We start from the raw sequence: 26486 nt of genomic DNA, 5'->3' as shown, positions 1-26486 counted from the left end.
TTCTCACCTCACCGCTAGGCATAACTCTCACCAGTGCTGGAGTGTAGCCGGAAGTGGCCCTCCCCACCAGCTGCCAGGCGATAGGACACTCGTGCAGCCTCCCCCAGGTCTGGATCCCTGGCTACCACGTGCAGAGTTGCGGGTCCAGCAGGCTGATCCTCTGGTAGGCGCACACGTGAGGGCGAGGCGAAGACCGGCGCGTTGTCATTTTCATCTGTGACAAAGACGCGCGCAGAAACGCGCGCTGCGCGGCGGCGGCTGGCATTGGTTGGCCGGTCAGTAGCCTCCACAAGCAGCAGCAACGCAGGTGTGGTCTCCCGGTCCAGGCCTCGCGGAGCGCTGAGCGCTCCGGTGCGAGCGTCCAGGCGAAGAGGCGGCACTGGCGGCTCCTGGCGCAGCAGGCGGTAGCGCACATCGCTGTTGGGGCCCGGGCCGTCTGCGTCCGATGCGCGGAAAGAGTACAGCGTCGCCCCGGGCTCAGGGTTCTCCGGCAGCGCCAGTGCCAAAGGATCACGCGCAAAGGCGGGGGCATGCTCATTCTCGTCCTGCACGCGCACCTGCACTCGCAGCAGCCGCGCGCCCGCACCTCCCGGCCCCTCCGCCCGCACCGTGAGAGCACGCCAAGCGGGTCCCGCCTCGAAATCCAAAGGCCGCGCCAGGTACAAACGCCCTGAGGCTGCGTCCAACGCGAAGGTGCCCTCCGGATCGGCGCCGCCCACCAGTGTGTAGGTGAGTGCGCCCACACCGGCTGACTCTGAAGGCGCCACTGAGCCCAACAGGGATCCTGGCCGAAGCCCCTCAGCTGCCGTCACCGTCAACACCACAGGCACTGGCACCGCTGGGTCCGGCTCTGCGAGATCCGGCGGCGGCTCGGCAACACGGACAGAGGAAAGCACCTGTTGTGTACCCGAGAGGAAAGATGGAATCAGAAGGACCCATATTAAAGAGAATCTGCGCTGGCTCCTTGGTCGTAGGTAGGATAATTAGAGTAGCTTCACAAGAGGGCTCAAGGACCCCAAGAAGCTAGAGCTACTGGAGAGAGGCCCACAGCAGCAGCTATTGGGAAACGGGCAGATTGTAGGGGAAGGCAGTCATACCTGCACCAACAGCTGGAGGCTGGCACTACGAGGGGGGCTGCCTTGGTCGTGAGCCGTCAATGTTAGCACATAGTGGGGCCGCTCTGCTCGAATCAGGGATGCTGCAGTGAACAGCTCCCCTGAGTGAGGGTGCAGAGAGAAGAGCTCTGAGCCAGGACCTGGGGACAGGGAGAGCAAGGATGAGGGTTTGGGGCTCAGAACTGAGCAGTCCAGGAACATATGCAACTCCCTTCACCCTACCCCCCTACCAGTTAGGGTGTACAAGATGGTCCCATTCTCCCCCTCATCCGGATCCTTGGCCTGCAAAGTTGTTACAAGTGTTCCTGGAGGCACACGGTCTGGGACCTATGGAGACAAAATTTATCTATTAATTGTCTCCTTCCTGTTTTTGAGAAAACTCAGAATCAAGTTCGCCTCATGTAATCAAGTTCGCTCCACATGTAGGCAGAGCCCCTTTTCCGCTCTCACACCTGTTGCAGGAGGTAAAGTCTCTTATTTACACCTACAGCTCTATGGGGACACCACCACTCCCTCTCACACTTCTTCAGGACAGGGTCCTGACACTTCACATACCTGTACAGGGAGGCCCCCACCAGCAGCCCCTGACGCTTGCAGGAAGGTGGGACTGTTGTCATTGAGGTCGAGCACTGCAATGTGCACGGTGCCTGTGGTGCTACGGGGTGGACTCCCCGAATCCTGCACCTGCACCAGGAGCTGGTAGCTGCTCTGCTGCTCTCGGTCCAGAGTTTGGAGTGTGGTCACTTCTCCTGGGAGTGCAGGATGGGATATTGAGTGATGTAGAGCCTAAGAACTACAGGCAAGACGAGGGGGTCGGGGTGTGTGGGAGAGAATAAGGCTAAATTCCAGGCTGACTCCTGGTCTGAAGGGCCAGGACATAGGTTGGGAATTGAGGATCCTTTCTGGGTGTTTGTCAGTCTGGTGATGAGGTTGAGGGGTCTCAGAATTTGAGTCCCAGTGCTTACCAGTCTGGGGGTGGATACGGAAGGCCTTGCTGTCCTCTGACAGCTGTCGCAGGCTGTAGGTCAGACGTCCATTAGGTCCAGAGTCTCGGTCAGTGGCAAAAACCCGGCCCACACTGGTCCCTGGGGACTGGTTCTCAGCCACAGCCAGGAAGGTGGGCTCTTCAGACAAGCGGGGACTGTGGTCATTCTGGTTGAGTATGCTGACCCTCACGGTGGCTGTGCCTGTCTGTTGCCCCAACTCAGCTTTGGATCCAGACACAGCCATTACCTTCAGTGTGTATAACTCCTGGGTCTCAGGGTCCAGTGCTGCCCGTACCCACAGCCACCCACTCTGTGGCTCCAGGCTAAAAGGACTACTTGCTCCATCTGCTGCAAGGTGATAGGTTATAGGGCTCCCATCTGGTGCCTGAGCCTGCACTTGCAAGACCTGTGTTCCAGGGGCGGTGCCCGAGGGCAGGTCCACACGGTAGGCAGGGCTGTCGAATCGGGGAGCCAGCCCACGCGTCCCCAAGTCCTGTACCACCACTCTAAGTCGAAAGTGGCTGTTGCGTGGTGGGGAACCTCCATCCCTGGCCTCTAGTTCCAGCTCATGGGCTGGCCCCCCTGGGGGTCCCAGAGGTCCTATAAGCCGTACATGACCTGTGGTGGGGTCCACGGTGAAGGCCCCATCACCTCCAGCAAGCAGGGTAAAGGTGACTCTGCTGTTAACACCTGAATCAGGATCCAGAGCTCGCAGGGTATAGATGGGAGTCCCTAGGGCAGTGTTTGGTGGCAGCAATACCGTGTCTTCAGGTGTAGGGAAGGCAGGGGAGTTGTCATTCACATCATCCAGTAGCACCCGCACCCGAGCTACCGTGAAAGCTGGGGGCACTCCACTGCCTGCTCGTACCTCCAGCTCCAGCACTGGCCCCAGAAGCTCCCGGTCCAGAGGGCGGACTGTCTGTAAGAGCCCTGAAGCCGAATCTAGGGAGAAGAGTCCCCGAGGGTCCCCGCCTGATAGGGCAAGGGTCACAGGCCCCAAGCGACCTGGGGAGGAGGAGAGAAGGGTCAGGAAAGAGTTAGGGGGGCACTCGTTAAATCAGGGCCCAGACTCTGATCCCAAGAAGGGCTGGGTGGTACCCACACCTGTATTCTTCAAAATATTAAGAAGAGAGGCAGGTGCTGGCAGAGAAGTTGATTGGCACTACAGTGGTATTCACATGCCATCATGTTTATTATTGGGGCTATCTATGGTATGATCCTGTAGGGTGCTTTGAGATGGTGTTAGAGGGCTATATTTGGATATCTGAATGTGGTACCAAGTGGGTATAATGCTAAATGATACCTGGTGGGTTGTGTGCCTGGACTATGCCCACACTGGTGCCTGGTGCCACATCTTCTGGCACAGAAAAAACATACTGTAGTTGCTCAAATATTGGTGGTGTGGGGGTTCCAGGCACAATGCTGATGTTGACTCGGGCACTGGGTTCTGCCTGTAGGCCACCTCCATCCTGAGCTCCAACCTCCAGTTGCACCACAGAATTAGCCCGTCTGGCCAAGGGCCAAGCAACTGTCAACAACCCTAGAGAAGGGATAGAATCAGAGATATATAAGGGAAAGAATAGGGAAGGGCTTTGGAAGGAGGAAGCAATACAACATTTAGGCAGCTGGGGAGAGGAGCTGGGGGCAGGTCCTGGTAATGGGAGAATCCTTACCTGAGTGCTCATCCAAGGCAAAAAGTGGGGGGCTATTACCAGCCAGGATGTGATAGGAAAGTCGCCCATGGGGTCCCTGGTCAGGGTCGTGGGCACGCACTCTTAGCACAGCTGTGCCTGGTGTACTCTGAGCACTTAGACTGGCAGCATACTCCAAAGGATAAAACTGAGGTGGGTTGTCATTCTCGTCCGACACAAACACCTTCACATATACCATGGACTTGAGGCCTCCCTGGAGGGACATGCAGCCATAGGTCAGGTGGGTCCTGGCCATGGTGAGTGCTCTACTCCAATGTCCCTTCCCAAGGTCTGCCCACTCACCCCATCCACAGCTGTCACTGTGAAGTCAAAGCTCGAGGGCCCCTGATCACGGTCCAGGGTCCGGGTTGTGCACACATCGCCACTGTGGGCATCAATGCGGAACGGGGGAGGCCCAGAGGCCCCAAGTCCAGCACCCAAGGAATAGGAGAGGAGGCCAATGGGCCGCTATCGACATCTGTAGCTGTCACCTGGGGAGAGGGTGGGGTGAGTGGATGCTCCATCTTTTCGGCCAGAAAAGGTAAGTGGTGATTAGAAAGAGAAGTTGGTGTCCAGAGACCCTGGCTGGTGGACACACAGAGGGGACTGGTAGAACATGGACCAAAACCCATACCCAGCCCAGACCTCACCACTTGGTTAGGTTCCTGAGAGCCTCTGGTGACAACTTTTTTGTTAAATGGTCAACACACAACCTTGTTTGATGTGTGTTTCTGTTTAAAGACACTTTATTTATTTATATGGTTGATTCATTAACATTGAACTCATAGCCATTAACACTGTAACTATGCCTGAATGAAACTTATCTAACCCTTACATTTTCTCAGTAAGGCACATCAAAGCCTTTGTATGCTTAGGAATATTAACACTGTAGCACTATGCCTGGGGACCATTTGAAACAGCAAAATCTCTCTCTCTCTCTCTCTCTCACACACACACACACACACACACACACACACACACACAAAGTGGCATTAATTAGAAATCAAAAAGCATGCATGTTTTTGAGGTCTAACTAATATGAGAGCTGAACACAAGCAAAGCATCACTTTTTCAAAGTCAGCTGGGAATGTGCTTAACAGGTGACTCAAAGTTTTCATTGTTCTGCACATGTCTGAGAAATACTGCAAAGGGGGTCCAAGTATTGATTTTGGAGTTACAAATAAATTTTAGAGAGTAAGTGAATTTGCAAATAACAAGGACCAACTGTACTTAACACACTGCTAAGGGCGGGAACCTCAAATTCCAGGTGGGTCACAGAAGTTAATAACCCTCACCAAGTCTCCTAATCTCCTGAATGGACAACTGACTGACCCATAAAATTATTGAGACTGATATTAGCAGTCTAATCTTAATTAAGTTCAATCATTACACAGTGAGATCTGATCACTGTAGGGTCTGCTCTATGGATTTATCGGTGTGGCTCAAGCACCTTTAGCCTAGGACAGGGTCAGATACACAATAGGTGCCCTATGCATATTCATTCGTTGAGAAAGTTGGACATTCTGATACACTACATTGTAACAAAACCTTCTTTCATACTAAGTGTTGTACACTGGGTGCACATTAGACCCTCCATAGTGAGTTAGCTGGTGCTGACTGCTGCAGGCTATGACAAAGTGCTCTTTGTGGGTAGAAGGACCTCAGGGTCATGATATGCTGCAAGAGGAAGATGGAGAGTTCCCTTTCTCAGCCAGAAAATGTGCTCAGAGAGAAAACTGGCCAAGGATTACTAATTGTTGCCCAGGCCCTTGACAGAAGTGATCTGTGCCATTGTTTACTCTCCTGGAGACACTAAGACCCTGCTAGAGCTGAACCCTGGAAACAGTTCCTACTCTAACTGTGGCTGTGGGCCCGGATATCCCAGGAGACAAACTTCCCCCTGCATCAATCCCTGTGGGCAGCAGCACAGCTGTGGCACCATCTTTAGAAACTGTTAAAGACCTTTGCTCTCTGACTTGCAGCAGGAAGAAGCAATAAACAGTGGTCAGGGGAAGTTGTCAGGAAATGACCCCCAAAGGCACAGGGGCATTGACTGGAAATGACCAAGGCAGAAGTGAATTTCCTGACCCGTACAGCTCCTGCTTGGAGGTTTCACTGCAAACACAATCTCCCTTTTCAGCAAGTTCTCAGCTCAGCTTCTCAGACCAACCTTGGTCAGCTCCCTCTCCCATGCTGCTACAAAAGCTGTAATAAACCTCGCTCCTCTCCTCTTCTCTCCAGCCAATCCCTGGCTCTCACCAGATGCATTATTTCAAGAAAGACCCTTATATGTAAACTTTCTCAAATTCCTACCAGACTCTTAACTTAATGCATCTGCCCATCCCTACCTCCTTCCCAGATGCATTTCCTACTTTGATTTCTGGACACTATATTCTTCTCTTCCTACTCTCACTGTTTCACTATCCTCTGTTCTTTCTCCGTCTCCTCTTTCTCTGCTTGCTGTCATACACTGTTGCTCCCTGAAATCACTCCTTGGTCTCTTCTCATCCTACACACTCTCTTCAGTCTTCTCTTTCTCTTGCCTGGCTTCAGCCATCATCTATCCTTTCTCTCTGGTCTGAACAACTCCCCTAAGCTGCAAATGTGTACAACCAGATGCCTGCTCAACATCTTCACTTGGACATCCCACAGCCACCTGAAATCCAACATGTCCAAAACTAAACTTGGGATCATTCCAAACCTGCCCTAATGACTCTTCCATCTACATAGCTGCTCAAGCCAGAAATCAGTTCTTCCTTTTTCCTCACCTGGTATATCAATCAACCAGGAATTCAGTAAGTCCTCATTATTTCTCCTATTTGTTTATTCCTCCCCATTGCCATTAACACTGTCCTGACTTAGACCTAAGTCATCTCTCCCCTGAACTATTGTAATTCCCTTCTCATAGGTGTCTGACCCTCCAACCTCTACTCTACACAAGAGTTTCTCAATGCTGGTACTATTGACATTTTAAACCAGGTAATTTTTTATCATTGGGGCTGTTGTGTGCATTGTCAGATGGTTAACAGCATCCTAGCCCACCAGCTATGACAATCTCCATCTCTAGACATTGCCAAATATCTCTTCTGGGGGCAAAATTACCCAAAGTTGTGAACAACTGTTCTGCATTGACTATCATTTGAGAAAACAAATTGATTATTTCACTCCTGTACTCAAAAATCTTCAATGTTCCCTTTAGAAAAAGTCCACTTTTCTTGGTTTGGCTTAGCTGCTCATTGTCTGACCTACCTGCACAATCTGTTTGCACTCTCCCATCTCACATCTCAAACTCCAAAGATACTGAACCACTTATAGTCGGACTCTCCCACTCCTCTGTGCATGTCCCCTAGGTTAGAACCCTTCCCCTATCTGGTTCCCTCATAAACTCCTATTCATTCTTCAGGTGGTAATTCAAGGGTCCTTTCCTTTGGGAAACACTCATACTGCCTATATCCCCACCATGGTGGTTTTCTTATTATAATAACTTGTTTATTTGCAAATGAATCTCCCCTGTAGATTGCAGACTATGTGAGACGAGGGGTGGGGGTTGATTTGTTCATTACTGTACTCTGTACTCCTAATACAGTGATTGGCATATGGTACAGATTCGATAAATGTATATTGAATAAATCAAACATCAAGACCTTATAAACCCCCAACAGTCATCTGAATCTCTTCTTCATGGTTACTAATAGTAAAAACTCCAGGAAACCATCTGGAAAGTTGCCCTTTTGCTTTAGGAACTACTGATGAGAGAAGATGTTTGGAAGCAATAACCCATTGGTCCTGGCCAAGAGGAAGAGTAAACACATAGGAGAGTGGGTGGTGGGAGTCAGACAGCAGCAGGCAGGCAAATATCCCATCTGGCTGGATGCCAAAGGGTCAGCCAGGTCCAGGCACTACCCTGGAAGTCTAGGTCAAAGGCAGCCACTAAAGAGATACTCAGGGGTCCAGCAGACTTCAAGCATCAGTCTAGAGGAGTTTTCTCTCTTCCAACTATACTTAAAGGTGCAGTCAAAGCAATACTTCCAAAGACATTAGATTTTCTCAGAGCCCCTCATTGGTGTCCTGTGATTTTTAAGATAAAGTCAAAGATTGTGATCTGGCCCCATCTATTATTTTGTTTCATTTCACCCCAATTCTTTCTCATCAGTACAGTTAAGGCCAACCTGAACAATTAAGTCTCCTCAACATGTCATGGTATTTATTCAGCAGTTCTTTCTACAGTATTGGCATGTCTGTCCATACATCCCATATTATCCATTTGGCAAAATCTCATTAGTTCTTCAAAACCCTCCTCCAGGCTTCCTTAGCACATCATATGCCATCTGCTACAGCACTAGTTGGTGGTGTATCTCCCTATCTAGATGGGACCTGACCAGGACCTGTTCTCTGGATCCAACACAGTGCTAGGTTTATAGTGTCAAAGAATGATCTATCACTCACCCACTGATCCAAATCCATCCTTCACCCTTAAAAGTCAGTTGCTTATCTAAAATAAATAAACAAATGTGTGTGTGTGTGTGTGTGTGTGTGTGTGTGTGTGTGTAGTCATGTCCTTTCCATTTCAAGGAAGTTCAGCAACTTCCTTTGCTTTCCAAGTAAGGTTCTAATGCCTCACAGTGTGGTATCCAAGGATTTCTGCAATGTGGCCTCAGACTGCCTCTCAAGGTTCATGTTCCTTCTGTGTCTTCCAGGCCTGACTTGACGCCAGTCTGTGCCTCCTTCTGTCTGTCTAGGTCTCTTATCTCTTCCCTAGAGAGGGCTTCCTGCTCTGGACATCAGGATCTCACTAGATAGTTCTTATTACCTCTCATCCTCATCTCTGATCCCATGTGTCCCATCAAAGCACAGTCCCATGGCAGGGACAGAGATTTCTTCCAGCATAGCCCAGCGCTGAACTAGGCATGAAGGACTCTATGCTGGCAACTCCCTTGGGAGACAGGAACCATGTGGATGTGCAGAATCTCCATCTCAATCCTTCAGAACAGCTTTGAGAGTGTTTCTTTCACTTCCTGACCCTGAAAGAAACTTTTCCTCTGGATATAATCTTTATTCCCTCAACTGTCAAGAATACTGGCCTGGTTTTTGCAACTTACTTTCTGATCTTCTTATCACTCCTCACCCTTAGCACAGACTCTGGATCAAACTCTCTGACATAAGTCACCATCAACAGATGCACCTGTATGACTTGATTCCTGCTCTGAGGTCCCTTGTGTCCCTCAGATCCATCCCTGCCCCTGGTACAGTGTTCAGGGCCTACCTACCTGCAGGAAACAGGTTCCAGGTTGGGTACCCTCAGGCAGTGAAGCATTGTAGAAAGTCCTTTGGAACTGGGGCTCATTATCATTCACGTCTTGCAGGGCCACACTAACTGTGGCAGAAGAAGCTAGAGGGGGCAGGCCCCCATCTGTGGCCACCACAATCAGCTGTGGCTGGGGTTCCAATTCATAGTCCAGGGAGGCAGCCGTGGTGATGATGCCTGAGGTGGGATCAATGGAGAACCAGTGGGTGTGAGCCCCAGGGGCCAGGCTATAGGTGACCTGACCATTGGTGCCTTGGTCAGGATCCTGGGCCGTCACTCGCACCACAAAGCTACCAGGCAGTGCAACCTCAGGCAACGGCTCAGGCTGGTAAAGCTGGCGGTCAAAGGCAGGTGCATTGTCATTGACATCAGTGACGTGCAGCACAAAGGCAGCTTCAGCCCGCAGTGGGGGCGAGCCTGAGTCTGTGGCTGTAACCCGCAAGTTATAAGCATCCCTTTCTTCTCGGTCCAGCCGCCGAGCCACACACACCAGGTAGATGACACTGTCTTGGGTGCTTAGGGCAAAGTGGCCCTCTCCACCCTCCAGGGACACATTGACGTGGGCAAAGTCACCATCATCGGGGTCTGACACAGAAATGCGAGCAACGAGCTGTCCAGGTGGGGCAGCCTCGGACACTCGGGGAGAGCCATCTGCACTTAGAAAGATGACAGTCATGGAGGGCTGATTATCATTGGCATCTCGCACATGCACAGTCACAAAGGCTGAGCCCAGCTCTGGGTGAGCCCCACCATCCCGTGCCTGCACCACCAGTTCATGGACCCGCCGCTGCTCAAAGTCCAGTGGCCGCTCCAGCCGCAGCAATCCTGTGTGTGCATCAATGGAGAAGGGTCCATCGCCTTCACTCTGCCTTCGGTTGATCTCATAAGTCACAGCCCCATTAGCACCAGCATCAGCATCAGAAGCAAATACCTGCAAGACAGGACTGCCAGGGGCCAGGCTCTCTGAAACCACAGCATGGTAGCGGCTCTGATTAAAAGCTGGAGCATGGTCATTGATGTCCAATAGTGTCACATCAAGCAGGGCCTGGGCCCTCCGGGGCGGTGAACCACCATCATAGGCCTCCAGCTGCAACATATAGTGTGAGCGGTTCTCCCGGTCCAGCTCCCCAGTAATTACCAGCTCAGGCACTGGAGCCCCATCTGGACCAGGGCGGGTCTCCAGTCGGAAGGTCTCTCCAGCCCCATCACCAGATAGTGCATAGCCCTGGGTTCCTAGGCGGCCAGCATCAGCATCACGAGCAGGCTCCAGTGGGTAGCGGGTGCCAAGAGCTGTGTGTTCAGGTATCTGCAGAGCAGCCCGAGCCTGTGGGAAGGCTGGAGCATGATCATTGATGTCGGTCACTCGCACTGTCACTTCTACAGTGGCACCATCAGGAGTGACTGCAGTGAAGCGGTAGCGGTCCCGCCGCTCACGGTCTAAGACACGAGCTGTACGGACGACCCCACTGTGTTCATCTATGGCCAGGTCTGTGCCCACACCGCTGCCCTCCTGGGCAGAGATGAAGTACATGGGAGGAGCTGCTGTGCCTGCTGGAAGTCCTGCACTGATGTCCCCAATCAGTGTGCCTGCTGGCTGCTCCTCATCAATCTGCAGGTCCAGGCTCCCAGCCTGACCCCAGGTGCCTGGTACACCACTCCCCAACAAAAGCAGCAACAGTGGTAGGAGGAGGAGGGGCCTGGGACTCTTCATGCCAAGGCAGGAGGGCACAATGCCCAGTTCCTTCTGCATGACAGGGGCAGTCCAGCTGTGCCTGAGGCTCCTGCTCCAGGCCAGATCCTGGGCCCAACTTGATCTCGGGCTTTGGATCAGATCGAACTTGTGCCCTCACTGCAGCACAGGTTCCCTGATGGAGGAGAAGAGCAAAAGGAAAATGGTCATTACAGAGAAGGGATCAATAGTCCAGAGAGATTGGGATGTAGGTCATACCAAATCGCAGACATTCTCCAGCAGGACTCTCATGCTGCTGCACACCCATCGCCAGTCCAGGAACCTGTGCTTTGGGATTCCTCAAGGACTCTTCAGTCTTTCCCCTGGAAAGTCCCCAACACACTGTGAGCCCTCTCTCTCAGCAGACTATTCTGCTTCCTATTTTTCAGGCCTGAATGCCCACAAACTCCCTTCAATCTCTAGACTTAAAGATATGGCCGATCCTTTCTTATTTTCTCTCATCCAGAACAAACACCCCTTCCAACCTCAACAGCCACGTAGTTGGTAGCCTTGCCTGAATTGTCAACCTTTTCCTCTCTGCTAGAATCTTCGACCAGAGCTTTAGAGATGCTCTAGGGTTAGCCTTGCTTCCCTCTCCATTCAACAAGATGCTGAGCACCTACGTGGAGGCACTGGGAACACAACAGTGAATAAAGGAAGCAGGCCTTGGCTTCATGAAGCTTAGAGGTCCGGAGCTGGGTGAGTAGTCACAAGTATGATGAAGGCTATGAAGAAGTACAGGAATCAAGAGAACGTGATTCAGCAAGGGCTTTTCTGAAGAAGTGACATTCAAGTTTAGTGCTGAATAGTGAGTAGATGTTGTATTACTTAGGCAATGTTGGGCAGAGGTGGAGGGATACTGGAAGGAAAGAAGAGCATTCTGAGAGAGTGAACATGATTTGGAAAGGGTGAGAGTATCTGGGGCGGGTTGGTAGGTGATACATGTAAGGTATAGTGATAGGGGCTCAGAGTATGAAACAAGGCAGGACTCAGAAGCTTACTGAAGATTTTGACATGATCCTAATTACAAATGGAAGCCACTAAAGCATTTCAAGAAGTGCCATGATATGACTTACATTGTCTGAGGATCTTTGTCACTGCCCTTTGGAAAATAAGGGCATTCAGATAAGATGTTGAGGTACCTGTAGGAGTCTAGGGGATGACACTCTTTTGCCAGTGACTCAAATGAGTGTTAGAAATGAAAGTGGTGAGAAGTGGATATGTCTGTGGGGGTGAGGGGGCTTAGGAGGTCGAAGAGACAGGCAGTTTTTAATGACTGCTTGAAAGCAGGCAATGAGGAGTGAGCCCCTTTTCTGGCCTTAACTATCAGATGCACAAAATTTCAATTAGAGAAGGAGGGAGAGGGAGAGGGAGAGGGAGAGAGAGAGAAAGAGAGAGAGAGAGAAGAAGGAGGAGGAGAAGGAGGAGGAGGAGGAGGAGAAGAAGAAGGAGAAGGAGAAGGAGAAGGAGAAGGAGAAGGAGAAGAAGAAGAAGAAGAAGAAAGGAAGGAAGAGAGGGAGGGATGGACAGACGGACAGCCAGCCCAAGAGGAGTATGCCTTGGTCCTAAGGAGAAACAGGTTTCAAATGCTGCTAAATTTCAAGAAGGAGGCTTAAAACTCAAAAAGAGGCATTTGGTGACTAGCAAGAGCAGAATCAGTGGAGAGATGGAAACAGAGGCTGAAGGGAAGCAGCTGCAGGAGGGAACAGGGACATCTGAAGCTACTGCCCTCTCTGAAAGGTTGTTTTATTTCCCCCGTTTTCCCCCTTCGCACACCTCCTGCAATGAGGCTTCCTCTCTTGTGACATTGCTCTCACTAAGCTTCCACCTATTTCCATGTTCTAGATCCAGGGGTCATTGTTAAACCTTCCTCTTGCTGGATCATTCTGGAACACTGGATCGTTGATCACTGGCTTCTTGAAGTCAGCTCCTCTTGACTTCGCACTATGACACCACCCCACCTGGCTTCTACATGCTTCCCTGACTACTCCTCAGTCTTCCTCACAAGTTCTCCCTCTGCCCACCCCTTCACCTTTAGGTATCTTCAGGGTTCTGTCTTTTCCATCTCCCTGCACTCTGCCTGGGTAATCTTATTTACTCTCATGCCCTCAGTTAAACTGTATCAATCACTTCTTATGTGCCATCTATTTGCCAATGACTTTCCAATCTCCATCTCAGGAGAGCTCTGGAGACACAGGTCTAGCAAAATACTGGACTTCACAACATATTCCTAGACCTCACTTCAAATTGATTTTCCTCCTTCATTCCCTTTCCCATGAACAGCACCACTATCCATCCAGGTGTCCCAGTCAGAAATGTAGACACTGTCTTTGCTTTCTTGCTTTTCTTCAATCTGATTTCCATTTTGTCATTAAAACCTGACCATTTTAACTAGACATGTCTCAGTTCTGCCCTTTCCTCCCTTTCCACACTGCTGCTATTCCAGGCCAACCATCGTCATCTTTGCATTCCTACAACTCCTTACTGGTCTCCTAACCTCCTGGCTCAGACCCTCTATCTCTGCCAGGCTAGAGAGTCACACAACTCTTATCAAACCATTCCTAGTTAAAAGTTCACAATACTTACTCCCCATTACTAACAGCAGAAAACTTCCTCTCCACAGAAAAAGAAATGCAGATACACATAGATACAAACTTGTGCCTTCAGTTTCAAGGGATTTGTAGATACTAGGTATAGGACTTCTTATCTACACATAAAGTCCAACCTCTTAGTGTGTCTTTGCAATCTGAGACCTGTCAACCTCTCTTGTGTCTTCTGCGTTCATCTTCCCCACCATGCTTTGCATCCAAGATTAAATGTCATATATCCCTTCCTAACTCCTCCTTGCCTTGTATGTGGTATCATCTCCTCCCGAGATAGTTTCTAAAAATCCTTTCCATGTGGTCATCTCCTATTTGAATTTCAAGACCCAATTTAGATGTCCTGTCTTCTGTGAATTGTTCTCTGATATAGCCCCAACCCCACCCCATGCAGAGCCCATTGTACTCTGCTGGGCTCCCACTGTTTGGGGAACACATTGGCAATAAACTGCACAGCAGCCCTAATGTGTTCATGTGTCTGCTCCTGCACTGGACTGGAGGCTCCTTGAGAGTAGTGGCAAATGTTAGCTGGTCTCTGCTTCTCCAGCATTTTGTAGAGCAATAGCATAAACAGACAATCAATGCTGAATGAGTGGGTGGAGCTTCAAGCTTCTACATCACCATACTCACATACTAACTCACTCAGAAGAAAGGTCCCCAGTGATGCCAACGCAGATGACATACACACAAACATGTGAGCACATGACCCTGAGACACTCTGGTCAATGTGTAGCTTTAGAAGTTTGTCCTTGAGTCTTTAAGGATTTTCTGTGCTCTAGAACTTCCTGTCCTCTGAAGGGAAGTGAGTTTCTGATCCCCAGTTAAGCTTCCAACTTTCATCTCTCCCATTTGTGCAAGGTCATAAAAAGAGCAGGGGCTTTGGAGGTTGGGCTGGGTTTGAGTCCAGTATAAGTGTTATTTTCCTTATCTGTGAAACACTTGAATTTAAGTCCAGAGATTGCATTAGGGGTCAAGGGTTGAGGGTTGGTCTTATTCATTTCATCAGTCAGTGGAAAAAGAGCAGTAGTGGTTTGGGGTGAGAGAAGGTAATGGACAATGAGGTGAATGTATGGTATTACTCTTTGTATTATAATAATTTCTCTCCCTACCCAGACAATGAGCTATTTAAGAGTCAAGGGTATATCTTAGTTAACTTTATGTATAGCATAAAGCATGGCACATAGTTCATAATCAATAAATTTTATGGAAGAAATGATGTATCAGAAGTATGAGATTAAAGCTCAGATAAATGATCAGCTTTGAAGAGGAAGGATTCAGGCCCAGGTAGATGCCCTGTGTGAAAGCAGCCCATTCTCCCAAACTCCGTGGAGCTCCATGCTCTCTTCATTACCCAACCTGGGTCCCTGTTCATTATAAACTCCCCCTAGTGCACTCCTACAGACAAAGGCGCATGTGCAAAGTCACAGGCCCACACACGGCCTGGCACATTCTCTCACACTGCCAGACACACAGATGAGAGACTCACACAGATGCACTTTCACACACACAGTCAAGGCACGTACACAGGCATCCTCCTCACATGTGTCTAGGAGCCTGTTTTTACACACAGACTGCATGTTCATTTACATGAACTCCCCCCCAACATATGCAGCCATACATGTGCATAGAGACACACACATGAAGGCACTTTTTCACGGACCTCACATGGAGAGGCACATTTGCACCCCCAGAAACCCCCCACACATAGACAGGCGCACACACACACACTGTGGGCAAGCCTGCTGTCACGTATGAACAGACTGACAAGGCAGGCATACACACACACACGCCTGCAGACCCACCCACAGGCAGGCGTGCTCTCACACATGCTGCCGGGGCACTCGTGGTCAGCTCTGCGGCTGCAGCTGTGACCTCCAGGTCCCTGGGGCCTCTGTCTGGACTATGCCTCATCACTTCCTGCTCCACAGCTTCCAGTTCCAAACTCGAACTCCAGACTCTCTCCGGAGACCGTCTCATCCTCTCTCCAGCCTATTCTCAGCACCATCTCTCCCATCTGTCCCGTGTCTCTCACTGCCTCTTTCCTAAGACTTCTCCATCTCCCCATTCTTTTCTCTTTCCTCTTCGCATCTGTTCCATCCTGTCTCAGGGTTGGACTAACCTGTCCATCTTGTCTTCTCACCCAATCTGTCTTGTCCAGTTCTGTTATATATTCTCTCTTACTCATTTCTGCCTTACTACATGCCCTTGCTCTGTTCTCAGTCCCGTTACTTGGTCCTCCGACTCCATCCTGCTCTCCCCCTCTATCCCCACATCTGGGCCTCTGGAACCACAGCTGGTTCTCATTAGGAGGGGGAGGGGCAAGACTGTTCATTGGGGCCTGAAACGTGATGTCAATTCACCCTTCCTAGCTAACAGAGCCTCCCCGCAAACCCCATCCCCAGTCTATGTGTCTGCAGGACCGGGGAGCAACAGGGAACATGGGAGACGAAAGAGAGGTGGGCTGGGGGGAGGAGCAGGGGACCACAGGGAGGGGGTGCTCTCCAGGAGGAAGCATAGGAGTGGCCAAGGTACAGAAAGGGAAGCAGGCTGGGGGAGCTGGCACAGCCTAGGCCTCCTCCCTCAACTTCCTGTCCCAGGGCCAGCGAGGGGCAGGACCAGAAGACAACAGGGGTGGTGGTGGGGGCTATGAAAGGCAGACAAGTTAGAAATGGAGATAGAAGAGGATAACCTCAGTGAGCAAAGGGAGGTGAGGATACAGAACTGGGCATAAAGAAAATAGAAAAAAAAGTGAAAGTTCTGATTGGAGGGTGACAGGGAGCAAGACTAAGGGAGAGTAAGTACTGCAGAGGAAAGAGTGAGTAGAGACAAGAAGAGCCAAAGGTTTTGGGGGGCGGGGGCAGGAGCACAGTGAGAGGAAGGGGAGGGAGAGAGAGGAGGTGGTGGGAGGAGAAAGAAGCTTCCCTGGATATCTCTGGCACAGTGGCCAGGGCAGCGCCAGGGCCTGGCTGTGTCTCCCTTGAGGACAGGTCCCAGAAGGCACTCCAGGGAGAGACTGAGGACAGATGTGCACAGCAGAGTTCTTTTTTCTGAGCTTTTACACTATACTGGGCCCCATGCCAGGCAATTCACAGACAGTATCTCATTTAATCATCATAACAACCCTGTGAGAAAGGAATTCCAGCTTCCATTTTCCAATGAGGAAATTGAGGCTTAGAATGAAACAATTTTCCTAAGTTAATGCAGCCTTAATTTGCTCCCAGGACTATGCTTTCATGTTGCTGGGATTTAGGGAGAAGGGAAAAGATGGAGGGGAAGAAATTATGGAGAAGCTAAGGGGAGGGGCCTAGGAAGACACTGGAGTCCTGAAGAAGGAAGAGACTCTAGAACAAGAGAGAAACCAAGGGTGAGGCATCTGTAATAGTTCAGGTTAGCAGTGTTGGCACTTAGAAGACACAAAGAGGTGAGGAGGTGAAGTGGTAGAGGTGAGGAGGTGAGATGGAAGAGGTGAGGAGGTGAAATGGACGAGGCTTGGACTCCAGACTCCACACAGCCTCCCACAGTTCTGGCCTGGATATCATTGTGGTGCCATTAGGATACTGAAGAGGAGAAGTCATTTTGAGGAATGCTGTTGGAATCCCCTCATGGACATGCCCCAGGCATAGTTGGATTTGCAGGCCCAGAGCTTAGGGGACAAATCACAGGGTAACTGAAAGCCATGTGTGTGGAAATCCCTATCAGATATGATGTAGAGTGTGAGAAAAGAATGTAGTTCAAAACCCTGGGGAACAGGCACACAGAAGGGGCAGTAGAGGAGACCTTTATGCTTCCTGGAGGCAGCATCACAGAAGTGAAGGACAAAACATTTAAAAAAGGAAGGAGAGATTGATTGTGTCCAGTGCTGCTGAGAGTCTAAGTAAGATGGGGGCTGAGAAGAGGTCCCTGAACTAATAGTAAGGACGTCACTGGTGATGTTGGAATCATGTCAGGAGAGTGGAGAGAGTGCAGGACTCCTGCAGTGGGAAACGAGAGAACATATTGACTCAGAGCTGGGCAGAGATCAAATTAGATTCATCACAGATTCATTCATCAATACACATTTACTGCTTTCCTAGATAGGGAGACAATATGTCACAACAAGTCAGGACAGGTTGTGGTTAAGACACTGATCACTGAATTTGACTCCTAGCTCTGCACTTACTAGCCCTGTGAGCCTGGACAAGTCACTTAATTTCTCAGTGCTTCCATCTCCTCATTTATAAAATGGGTATGAAAATAATACCTGCTACTTCGTACTCAGCAGTTAGAACAATGACTGGCACACAGTAGTAAATACGCAAGCATGAGCTACTACTACAGTGGCTAAGAAGACAGGCTCTGCTGACAGACTTGAGTTCAAATTCTGACTTGGACACTTGCAGCATTCCCCTGAACAACTTATTTAACCTTCCTAAGCCTTTATTTCCTATTCTGAAATACAGGGATTAAAGTGCTGACCTTATGTGGCTGATATGAGAATTAAATTAGACAATTCTCACACAACACTTAGCATAATATCTGATACATAGGGAAGCCTCAATAAATGCTAGCTGCTGCTGTTTTGCAACACATACACCACAATAACCCTGGGGTAAGTGTTACTTGACGATTAGGAAACTGAAGCCCAAAGAAATCAGTAGAGAGACATTTAGAATGCAGTTCTGATGAACTCCAGAGCTGGTGCTTTCTGTTAGAGTAAATTGCTGGTGGAGGGCTTTGTGTGCTCAGATAAAGAGTCATATGGCTGGCTAGGCAACAGAACAAGGAAGAAGAATGACCAAAGTTTTGCTTAAGGAGAATATATCTGGCAGTATGCCCAAGGTAGGTTAGAGGAAAAGAAGATCAGTAATGAGGCAACTGTCAACCAGATATAGGGTCAGGTGAGCACAGGGTCAGGTGGTCAGAGGAGGGAAAGAACATGGAGGATGCTTGGAGGCCTCTAGGAATGAAAGAAAAAATGGGGAAAGGAAGTGGAGGACCTAACGCATGCATGTGAAGTACTGACAGATTTGTTCAACAAATATATGCCAAGACTTACCATGTGCCAAAGACTATACCATGTACAAAATAGAACAGTGACCAGAAAGGTCAAGTATCTGCCTTTATGGTGTTCACAGTAGAGAGACCAAGGCAGACATGGGCAGTGCAGGCAGAGGGAACTGGAAGTGGTGGTGATGAGCAGCAAGGGTCTGATCCCAAAACTGGGCAATCAGAGTCCAGGCTGCAGAGGAGGCCAGTGAGGCCAGAGCTGGAAAGAAAGGTGTAGATAGAGCGATCAAAAAGATATAAAGGACTCTGCTTCCTGATTGTCATGTCCTGAGCTGCTTTCTTCTGCCATGATGTTCTATCTCACCTTGGGCCTACAGCAATGGAGTTGGTCAACTGAGACCACTGAAACCTTATCATTCAATGATGAAGACTACATTTCAAAACCTGAAACTTTTATCATCCGCTGAAAACTTAGTAACAGGCAGAAATTATGCATAAGACAAACATAAAGAAAGATTGCTGAAGAAATGTACTGAAGACAGCAGCAACAACTAGGGGGTGTACTTTCTGGGATGATGGAAAGGCTCAGTACCTGGACATGGGGGTATGTTATGCTGGAGCATCCACTTGTCAGACTTATCTACTTTAAAATTTTTACAAGTGAATGAAGTGGGGAGTGGGTAGAGGTAAAGATGAAACAAGGAAATAGAGATTTTTGATGGTTGTTGAAGCTGGGTAATGACTGCCTGGGGCACATTTTACCATTCCGTTTAAAATCTTCTATAATAAAAATAAATTTAAAATATTAAAAAGGTATAGAGAAGGAAGAATAAATTTGGGGAAGTGATAAATTGAGGATCAGAAGAAACTAGTACAGGACTAAGATTTTAGACATAAAATTGCTGGATTTGATCCTAAGCATGGCAAAAATAAATAATCAAGTAATATTAATAGCTGAACACTTAATACTTTTTTTTTCCTGAACCTACAAAACAACTTTCTTAAAGAGATATCATTAGCCCTATTTTTACCTGAGAAAAGGAAGCTCAGAGAAGCTAGTCACCCAGATCATAAATGATGTGGCTAAAAGGTCTGAGGTGTAGCTATCCTTCTCCCTCCCCGCTTACCTCTTAGTCTTCTTTCTTTCTCAGCAGTCATATGGGAAGCAAGTTCTAGGCTCTGAGAAATAATAAGCTCCTTCCATTGAGCAGCTTAGAGAAGTAAAAAAAAAAAAAAAAAGGACATTTCAGTGTGCTAAGTGAGCAGAGACGGGTAGCCTGATTCAGACTTGTGGACCATCCAAAGAAGATGAACTTTCACCAAGGGCATTAGCACATGGAAGCACCTCCCAAATGGCAGTGGTTGAAAATGCCCACGTCTCAGAGGGTCACCTAGGGAACATGGACAATGGAGCTAAAGGAAGGGGCAGGTAGCAGGAAGCTGGCGAGCAGCTGGGATCCAGCAGCATGAACCTCTGGGAGTGGCTTTTGCTAACAGGTACCAGTGCATCAGAGAGGAGAGAGGCCAGGTTTGCTTCTGTTACAACTGACCAGCAAGATAGGGAAGAGGAGGAGGGCACAAGAACCAGGGAACCTAAGTTAGGAAGGAGCAGGGTCCAGAATGCCCACGTTGGGCTCAGGGTGAGTAGGTGGTACATTAGAAAAAGAAACAGCCTAGGATACTTCCAGGGAAGGGGTCTGGTAGAGTGGAGGAGATGGTGAAGCATTGTGGTGCCTTTGACAGGTCACAACCTTGGCATCCTTCCTTCTTTCCAAGAACCTAAACAGATACTTGGCCCCATAGATGTGGGTCTATAAGCTTCCGGAGCTCCTTAAATATCTGATGACTAAATAAAGAAGTAAGGTTCAGACAGGGCTGAGGAACAGGAACCAGGAAAAGAGAAGCCCAGGTAAAAGGGAGAGAGAGGAGACAGAATGGGGTGAGAAAGGATAAGCTGTGGGGAAGGAATGTCTGCAGTGGGACAAGTGTGTCATGTGAAAGTTCCCTGATCATGTGGCCATCTGAAAACAAGAGTCTTCTGAAGAGTGATGGTGAGGGATATGCTGAGGTGTCTCAGGTAATCATTCATTCGTTCATTGTTAACCATGTGTGTGGGACCCTGGGTCACAAAGATGAATAATATGCAACCTTGCCTCAAGGGGATCCCAGCCTTGTTGAGACAGAACAGGTTGAGGCAATAACAACAGCGAAACAAAAGGAGTTCCTGAAGATGAATCAGGGAAGGCAGGGCTGTCAATAGATCTGAGCAAGAGAAAGGATTAGCTAGTAGAAGAAGGGAGTAGAAGGGCCTTTCAGCCAGAGCAGTATGTGCAAAGGACCAGGAACAAAGGAGAACACCATGTCTTTGGGGAACTACAAGGAATTAAAAATGTCTGGAACTCAAAATGTAAGGGAAATAGGAGAGGTCACGTGGCTGGGGAGGTTACGGGGAGTCAAGTCACGATTTCATAAGCCTCATTAAAAAGTAGAGATTTTAGTAAAAAAAAAATGATGAAACACTGAAGAATGACAGTGATGTGACTGGATTTGCACTTTAAGAAAGTCTCTCTTGCCATAGTGAGAATGGATTAGAAGAGGGAAGAGCAAAGTAAAGAAAGATCATTTAGGAAGCGCTCAAAAAAATCCACATGAAAAGATGGCGAAGTAAGGGCAACAGCAGAAGCAATGGAGAAAAGGGGATGGGACTTCACAGACTGCTAGAGGGAAAGTAGAATCAATAAATTTCAAGAACCTTAGTAGAATCAAAAAATTCCAAGAACCTTCTGGATTATGGAACAAGTGAAGAAGGGAGTGGCTACTGCTAATTTCTGGGTTTTCAGCTTACAAACTAAGTGGGGATAGTCATTTGGAGAAGAAATGAGTTCAGGTTTGCACATAATAAGGAGCCTGGGAGTTATGTAGTAAAGATCAAGTATGCCACAGATTTGCAGGTTTAGAGCAAAATTTGGGAATCTTCAGCCTATAGAGGACAAGTAAAACCCTGGAAATGAATGGGCTGCATATACAGTGAGATAATAAGAAAGTCCAAACCAGAACCTTAAACAATAGTAACATACAGGTGCCATGCAAAGGATCTCTTAAAGCAGACTGAGACAATAGCTAGAAGGAGCTCTTGGAGAGAAATGCACAATCCCATCATACTGTAATCATGGCAGCACAGTGATAGAAATCATCTACCTATTTCTCTCTCCTCCCCAACTAAAGTGGCAATTCTTGGAGTGTAGGAACAGTCATGTCTAACATTGTATTCCATTGCCATCACCTAGCAGTGCGGCTGGCACACGGGTGCTCGTTACATGTTAATAGAATAAAGCAGTGGTTCAGAAACCAAAATCAAGAAAAATTCAATGGGGAAAGAAAGCTCAACAATGTCAGCTCCTGCCAAGAGATCAAGCATTTGAGGACTTTTGAAAAAAACACCCAGATTTGACAGAAGAGAGGTAACTTTCTCTTAGGGAGGGCAGTTACACAGGAGAGGCAGGAGTAAATGGGAAGTGAAGAAGTAGGAACAGTTATTAGCAGGATTTTTCACAAATTGTGGCAGTGAAGTAAAGTAAGAAAGCCTCTTAGCTAAAAGAGTATTAAAGGGTTTAAGAAGGATGAGGGACTGGAGGATCGTGATATGCTCCCAGGAGGAATGGGAGAGAAGGAACTGGAAACATGAAGAAGACATGGAATAATCAGTTAAAAGAAGTTTCCCCGGAGAAGATGGAAGTACAGATGGAGAACTGACCTCAAACAGAAGAATATGTATTCATTATTATGGGAAGGGAGGAGAAAAAAATTAAAAAGGATGCAGGTAAAATTTCAAGGAAGAGGCAGAAAGCTGAGGGAATTCAAACCAGACAGCCTCAATTTCTTCAACAAATGAGTAGAACAGGTTTTCTACTTCTAATTCCTCCCTCTCTTCCAAACCCCACATCCATTTGAGATCAAGTCCTCCTAACCCCAATGTTTAGCTCCTGCATCCACTTTCTCCCTCTTGCCACTCCTCCAGTTCAGGCCCACATTACCCACCCACCACCAGGGTTCCTACAACACTCATTGTCCTCCTCCTTGTCAATCTCCTCCTCCAGTCTCCACAAGCCCAGTCAGAGTGGTATTTCTAAAACAAAGTTGGTCACATCACTCCACAGCCAGTGACTCTCCATTATTTATGGGTTAAATTCTTCTTCTTCTGCAAAACCTTGCATGATCTCAGCCTTTGCCTACCTTCCCCAGGCACTCCCCACTTCTCACCTCATGCTGAAAGCGCTCTGCTCACTCACTGCTCTGTCCTTCAGACACATCGTACTTTCTTGCACACATGAATGTTCATGTGCTGTTGTTTTGACTTCGGATATTCTCCACCCATTCCCTCTCACCTCCACCTCTCCTGTGCTTGGCTGACTCCCTATTTATCCACAAAGTTTAAGTTTAAATGCTGTTTTTTTTCCAGACCAGCATTTCTGTTCTCCCTATGCAGGCGTAGTTTTCTCTGCTCTGTGCTGCCATGTTATGACACTCATCCTATACCCTGTAAGCTCCATGAGGGCGAGGACCATGTCCATTTTGTTTATCCTTGTAATGCCAGTTCCTAGCACAATGCGTGACAGACCAGGTGATTAGTATGTGTTTGCTAAATGAGTAAACCAGTGGATTGATTAAAAAATCTACTGAAAATAATGGGGTGAGGGATGTGGGGTAAAGAGTGTGAAAACATAGAAAAAATAATCTATTCATTTTTAAGGAGGCCTAGATGAGGGAGGAATTTATAGAAGCAAGAATTTATAGACATGTCACTTGGTGTGGCTGAGAAATCATCCTAGCTAGGATAGGATGGATGGGAGGGCTCAAGGACAATGAAACAAAGTGGCCAAGGAGTGAAGGGATGGTTCTTGGCATATGAGCTGGAAAGAGAGCACAAAGCCAGGAAGGAGCAGACTAGGAAAAAATCAAAGAGGTCAAGGGTAAGAGGTCATTTAAAAGTTTAAAAAGCCTAATAGGAGGGAGGGCATCTGAAAGATGGGAAGATAAAGGAGGCTGTGGGCAGAGTGGAATGTAGGAATTTAGAATTTTAGAGATTAAATAAGACTGTACAGTGCTCCTGGGATGAAAGAAAGTAGCAGAGGCTAAGGAGGGAAAGAAACTGTGAAGCTGGTACTGAAGAGACTCTTAGAATTATGGCATGATATAGGGTGAAGGGAAGACCATACAGGGAACAAGAAAGGGAGCTCAGGAGGTCTATGGATGAGAAATAGTAATGGTGGCAGCATTGTAAGTAAGGAGTTTATTCAGCAGTTAGGACAGATACTCCTGTAGTGTGCATGTAACTTCTATGACCATCTCCTAAGGGTTGTGCAAGCGGCTGTGAGGTAAGGGCAATCACAATACAGCCTTCTGTTAGTGTCAGGCATACCTGCTGTGAGCAGCTCTGATAAAGTATATATAACCTACATGATACGTTGTATCAGAAGTGTACTGTTGTGACAGTATCTCTGGAGGGGTGTTTTCAATAACTGTGTCTTCAATTGTATGTGTTGGTTGTGATAATGATCCTGTAGGAATTATTTTGGTCATGACATTTTTGCTGTGGGTGTGCACTGTCTTGAGAGCATATTCCATAGGTGTACATTGGCTTGACAGAGTCTACAGTGTGCGTGCATTGGTTCTGATTGTGCTTCTTGAGGGTGTTAGGTGGCTGTGAGGCTATTTCTTGAGGATGTATGTCGACTGGGATTGTGTCCCCCCTGTGAGTTGAGAAGGGCTATGACCATGTCCCCTGTGGGTATTTGAAGAGTTGACATAAGTGACAATATTTTTCTGGCCTATGACCTTGTGGCTGAGGGCCCAGCCCATGTCACACTGAGTTCATTGTGCTTCTAGACCTCCCTCTCCCTACCCCCTCCTTGTGGGACCCAGGCCTGTGGTGACCTCCCTCTGTCCCCGGCACAGGATTCTGATCTAAGCATCCTGGACACAAACTCCCACTGGCTTCTGCACTGGCTCTCACTTAGAACACCAATTTGGATGACCTACCTCCACTTCAGGCTTTGCCTGCCTCTCCTTTGCTTCTCTTTACTTCTCCCCACTCAGTTTCTTTGTCTCTCAGTTTGTCTCTGTCACACACCCATCCTCCACATTCTGACACATGGCTCCCACAGATCTGGACACAACACACACATATGCACACAAACGCACACCCTCAGAGAGACTTGCTCACCATGGCACACACTCATTCTAACTCACATCGCCTTGGAGAGACACATGCACACACTGTTACACAGACATACACGAACACACAACCTCCAGGAGACACACACTGACTCACACTCAGACGATGCGCTCACACTCGGAGTAGCACACACACAGCCCTGCCCTCACCCACACCCCAGGCACACTCTTCATGCCGCCACACTCTCCGGCTAGATGACACACGCACACAAAGACCCCCAGGCCCTGCCCCCACGCTCACGTTCACGCTCACCCTGGTCCCGCAGGCCCGGGCCCCCCCTCCCCCATTGTCTCCGGCTCAGAACAAAGCCCCCGGCTCCGCCGTCGCCGCCGCTGCCCCGGGGAGGCCCGCGGACCCGGCCGGCGCGGCCAGACGGGCAGGGCGGCTGCGGGCACTGACCTCCGCGCGACGCGGGTTCCCTCGCCCGGTGCTGGGGCGCCGTCCGGCTGCGGTCAGCCCCCGGGGCAGCGCCCGCCCGCGCGGGCCCTGGGGCCGCGCATCGTCCGCCGCCGCTGCCTCCGGCCGCAATCCCCTCCGGGCGGCCGGCCGTCGGTCTGCGCTCCCTTGGCCGTCGATCCGTCGGTCCGCCGCCGCCGGGGCGCCGCCTCCTCCACAGCCGCCCCGCGGAGGATGCGAGATCCGCCGCCGCGGCCCGGAGCCCCCTCCCCTCCCCTCCCCCGCCCTCCGCGCGGTAACCCGAGCCCCCGCCCCTCCGCCCGCGAGCCCCCGCCCCCGCCCCCACCCGCGCTCGCCGCGACTCCCCCACCTCCCTCCCGCCCTCCCTCCGCCCCTCCACTTCCCGGCCCCAGTCCCGGGCGCTGGATCCGGCCGCTGCGCCGCGCCGTGCCCTAGTCCTGGTCCTCTTCCTTTCTGCCCGTCACTTCTCCCGGTCCTCTCCCGTCCGGTCCTCTACGTCCTCTCTCCTCTGCCCCTTCTCTGCAGTCCCTACTGCTCACCTCCTTCCCTCTGACCCCTATTCCCTCATCCCTCTTCCCTGTCACTGCCCTGTTCTCGCTCTCCCTCTTCTCCCCCAGCCTTTACCTTCATTCTCCCTTCCCTTTCTCCCCTGCTTTCCTCTGTCCCCCGCCCGCCCCTTCTCTCCGTGCCTTTTGCTGGATTCTCCCCTCTCAGCCTCTACATAAGATTCTCCCCATCTCTTTCGAAATTCCTCTCTTACCCCTTCCCATGTCTCTTCTGTTCACCTTTTTCTCCTTACCCATTCTCCCTGGCTCTCTCTCCCCATCTCCTCCTTTCTGCTTTTCCCTCACACCTTTCCATTCTCTTCTCTCATCCCTACCCTACCCTCCTTCTTAATGTCCCCATTCTCTCCTGCTAGTCCCTTCTCATTTCCCCTTGTGGTCTTTATCCTTTTTCTCTCCTCCACCCCTGGGGTTTCTTTCCTCTCACTTCCTTACTGATCCCAAATTTGAAGCTAGAGACCAGGAGGTATTGGACCCAAGAGTTTAAGGGATGATGGTCTCTCTAACTCAGAGTATATTCCCCAGAAAAATAAAGTGTGAAGGAAATTAGAGAAATAGGAACGATCTTGAGGGACCCTTTGGGAGAGAAAAATGGAGAGAGGTGAAGTTAGTCAGAAGTGGACTTTAAACGATCTTAAAAGACTTGACTTCTTCCTTCTGTTCTTCCTTTTGACTTTGAGTAGGCTGTAAGAAAAGAAAATATAAAAGTCTGAATTTGAGACATGTACAAGTGGCACAAAGAAACGAAGAGCTTCTGGGGAGAGAGAACAAAGGTTCTCTTAAGTAGAGGAAGGGAGTGTGATTTTGGAAGAGTGAGGGAGAAGCTGGGATCTTTGATGGCATCCAAATTTCTGGCTTG

General features: G+C 49.2%; 1 protein-coding gene across 1 annotated transcript in view; it reads right to left on the bottom strand.

Moving 5' to 3' along the window:
* Dchs1 (dachsous cadherin-related 1) overlaps positions 1–25292 on the bottom strand; it is a 34440-nt gene extending 9148 nt beyond the window's left edge. Inside the window, 12 exon segments of the mRNA XM_047518319.1 lie at positions 32–896; positions 1098–1255; positions 1346–1442; positions 1671–1864; positions 2081–3106; positions 3405–3641; positions 3775–4006; positions 4096–4253; positions 4256–4283; positions 9060–10962; positions 19540–19623; positions 25047–25292. Of these exon segments, the coding sequence (XP_047374275.1) occupies positions 32–896; positions 1098–1255; positions 1346–1442; positions 1671–1864; positions 2081–3106; positions 3405–3641; positions 3775–4006; positions 4096–4253; positions 4256–4283; positions 9060–10847 (4783 nt within the window). The 5' untranslated portion in view covers positions 10848–10962; positions 19540–19623; positions 25047–25292.
* Positions 25293–26486: the final 1194 nt, after the last annotated feature.

This window comes from Sciurus carolinensis, chromosome 11 (assembly GCF_902686445.1).
Source record: "Sciurus carolinensis chromosome 11, mSciCar1.2, whole genome shotgun sequence".
Taxonomy (NCBI): Eukaryota; Metazoa; Chordata; class Mammalia; order Rodentia; family Sciuridae; genus Sciurus; species Sciurus carolinensis.
The sequence above is the reverse complement of the archived record's forward strand: the minus strand, read 5'-3'. Positions and strand labels throughout refer to the sequence as shown.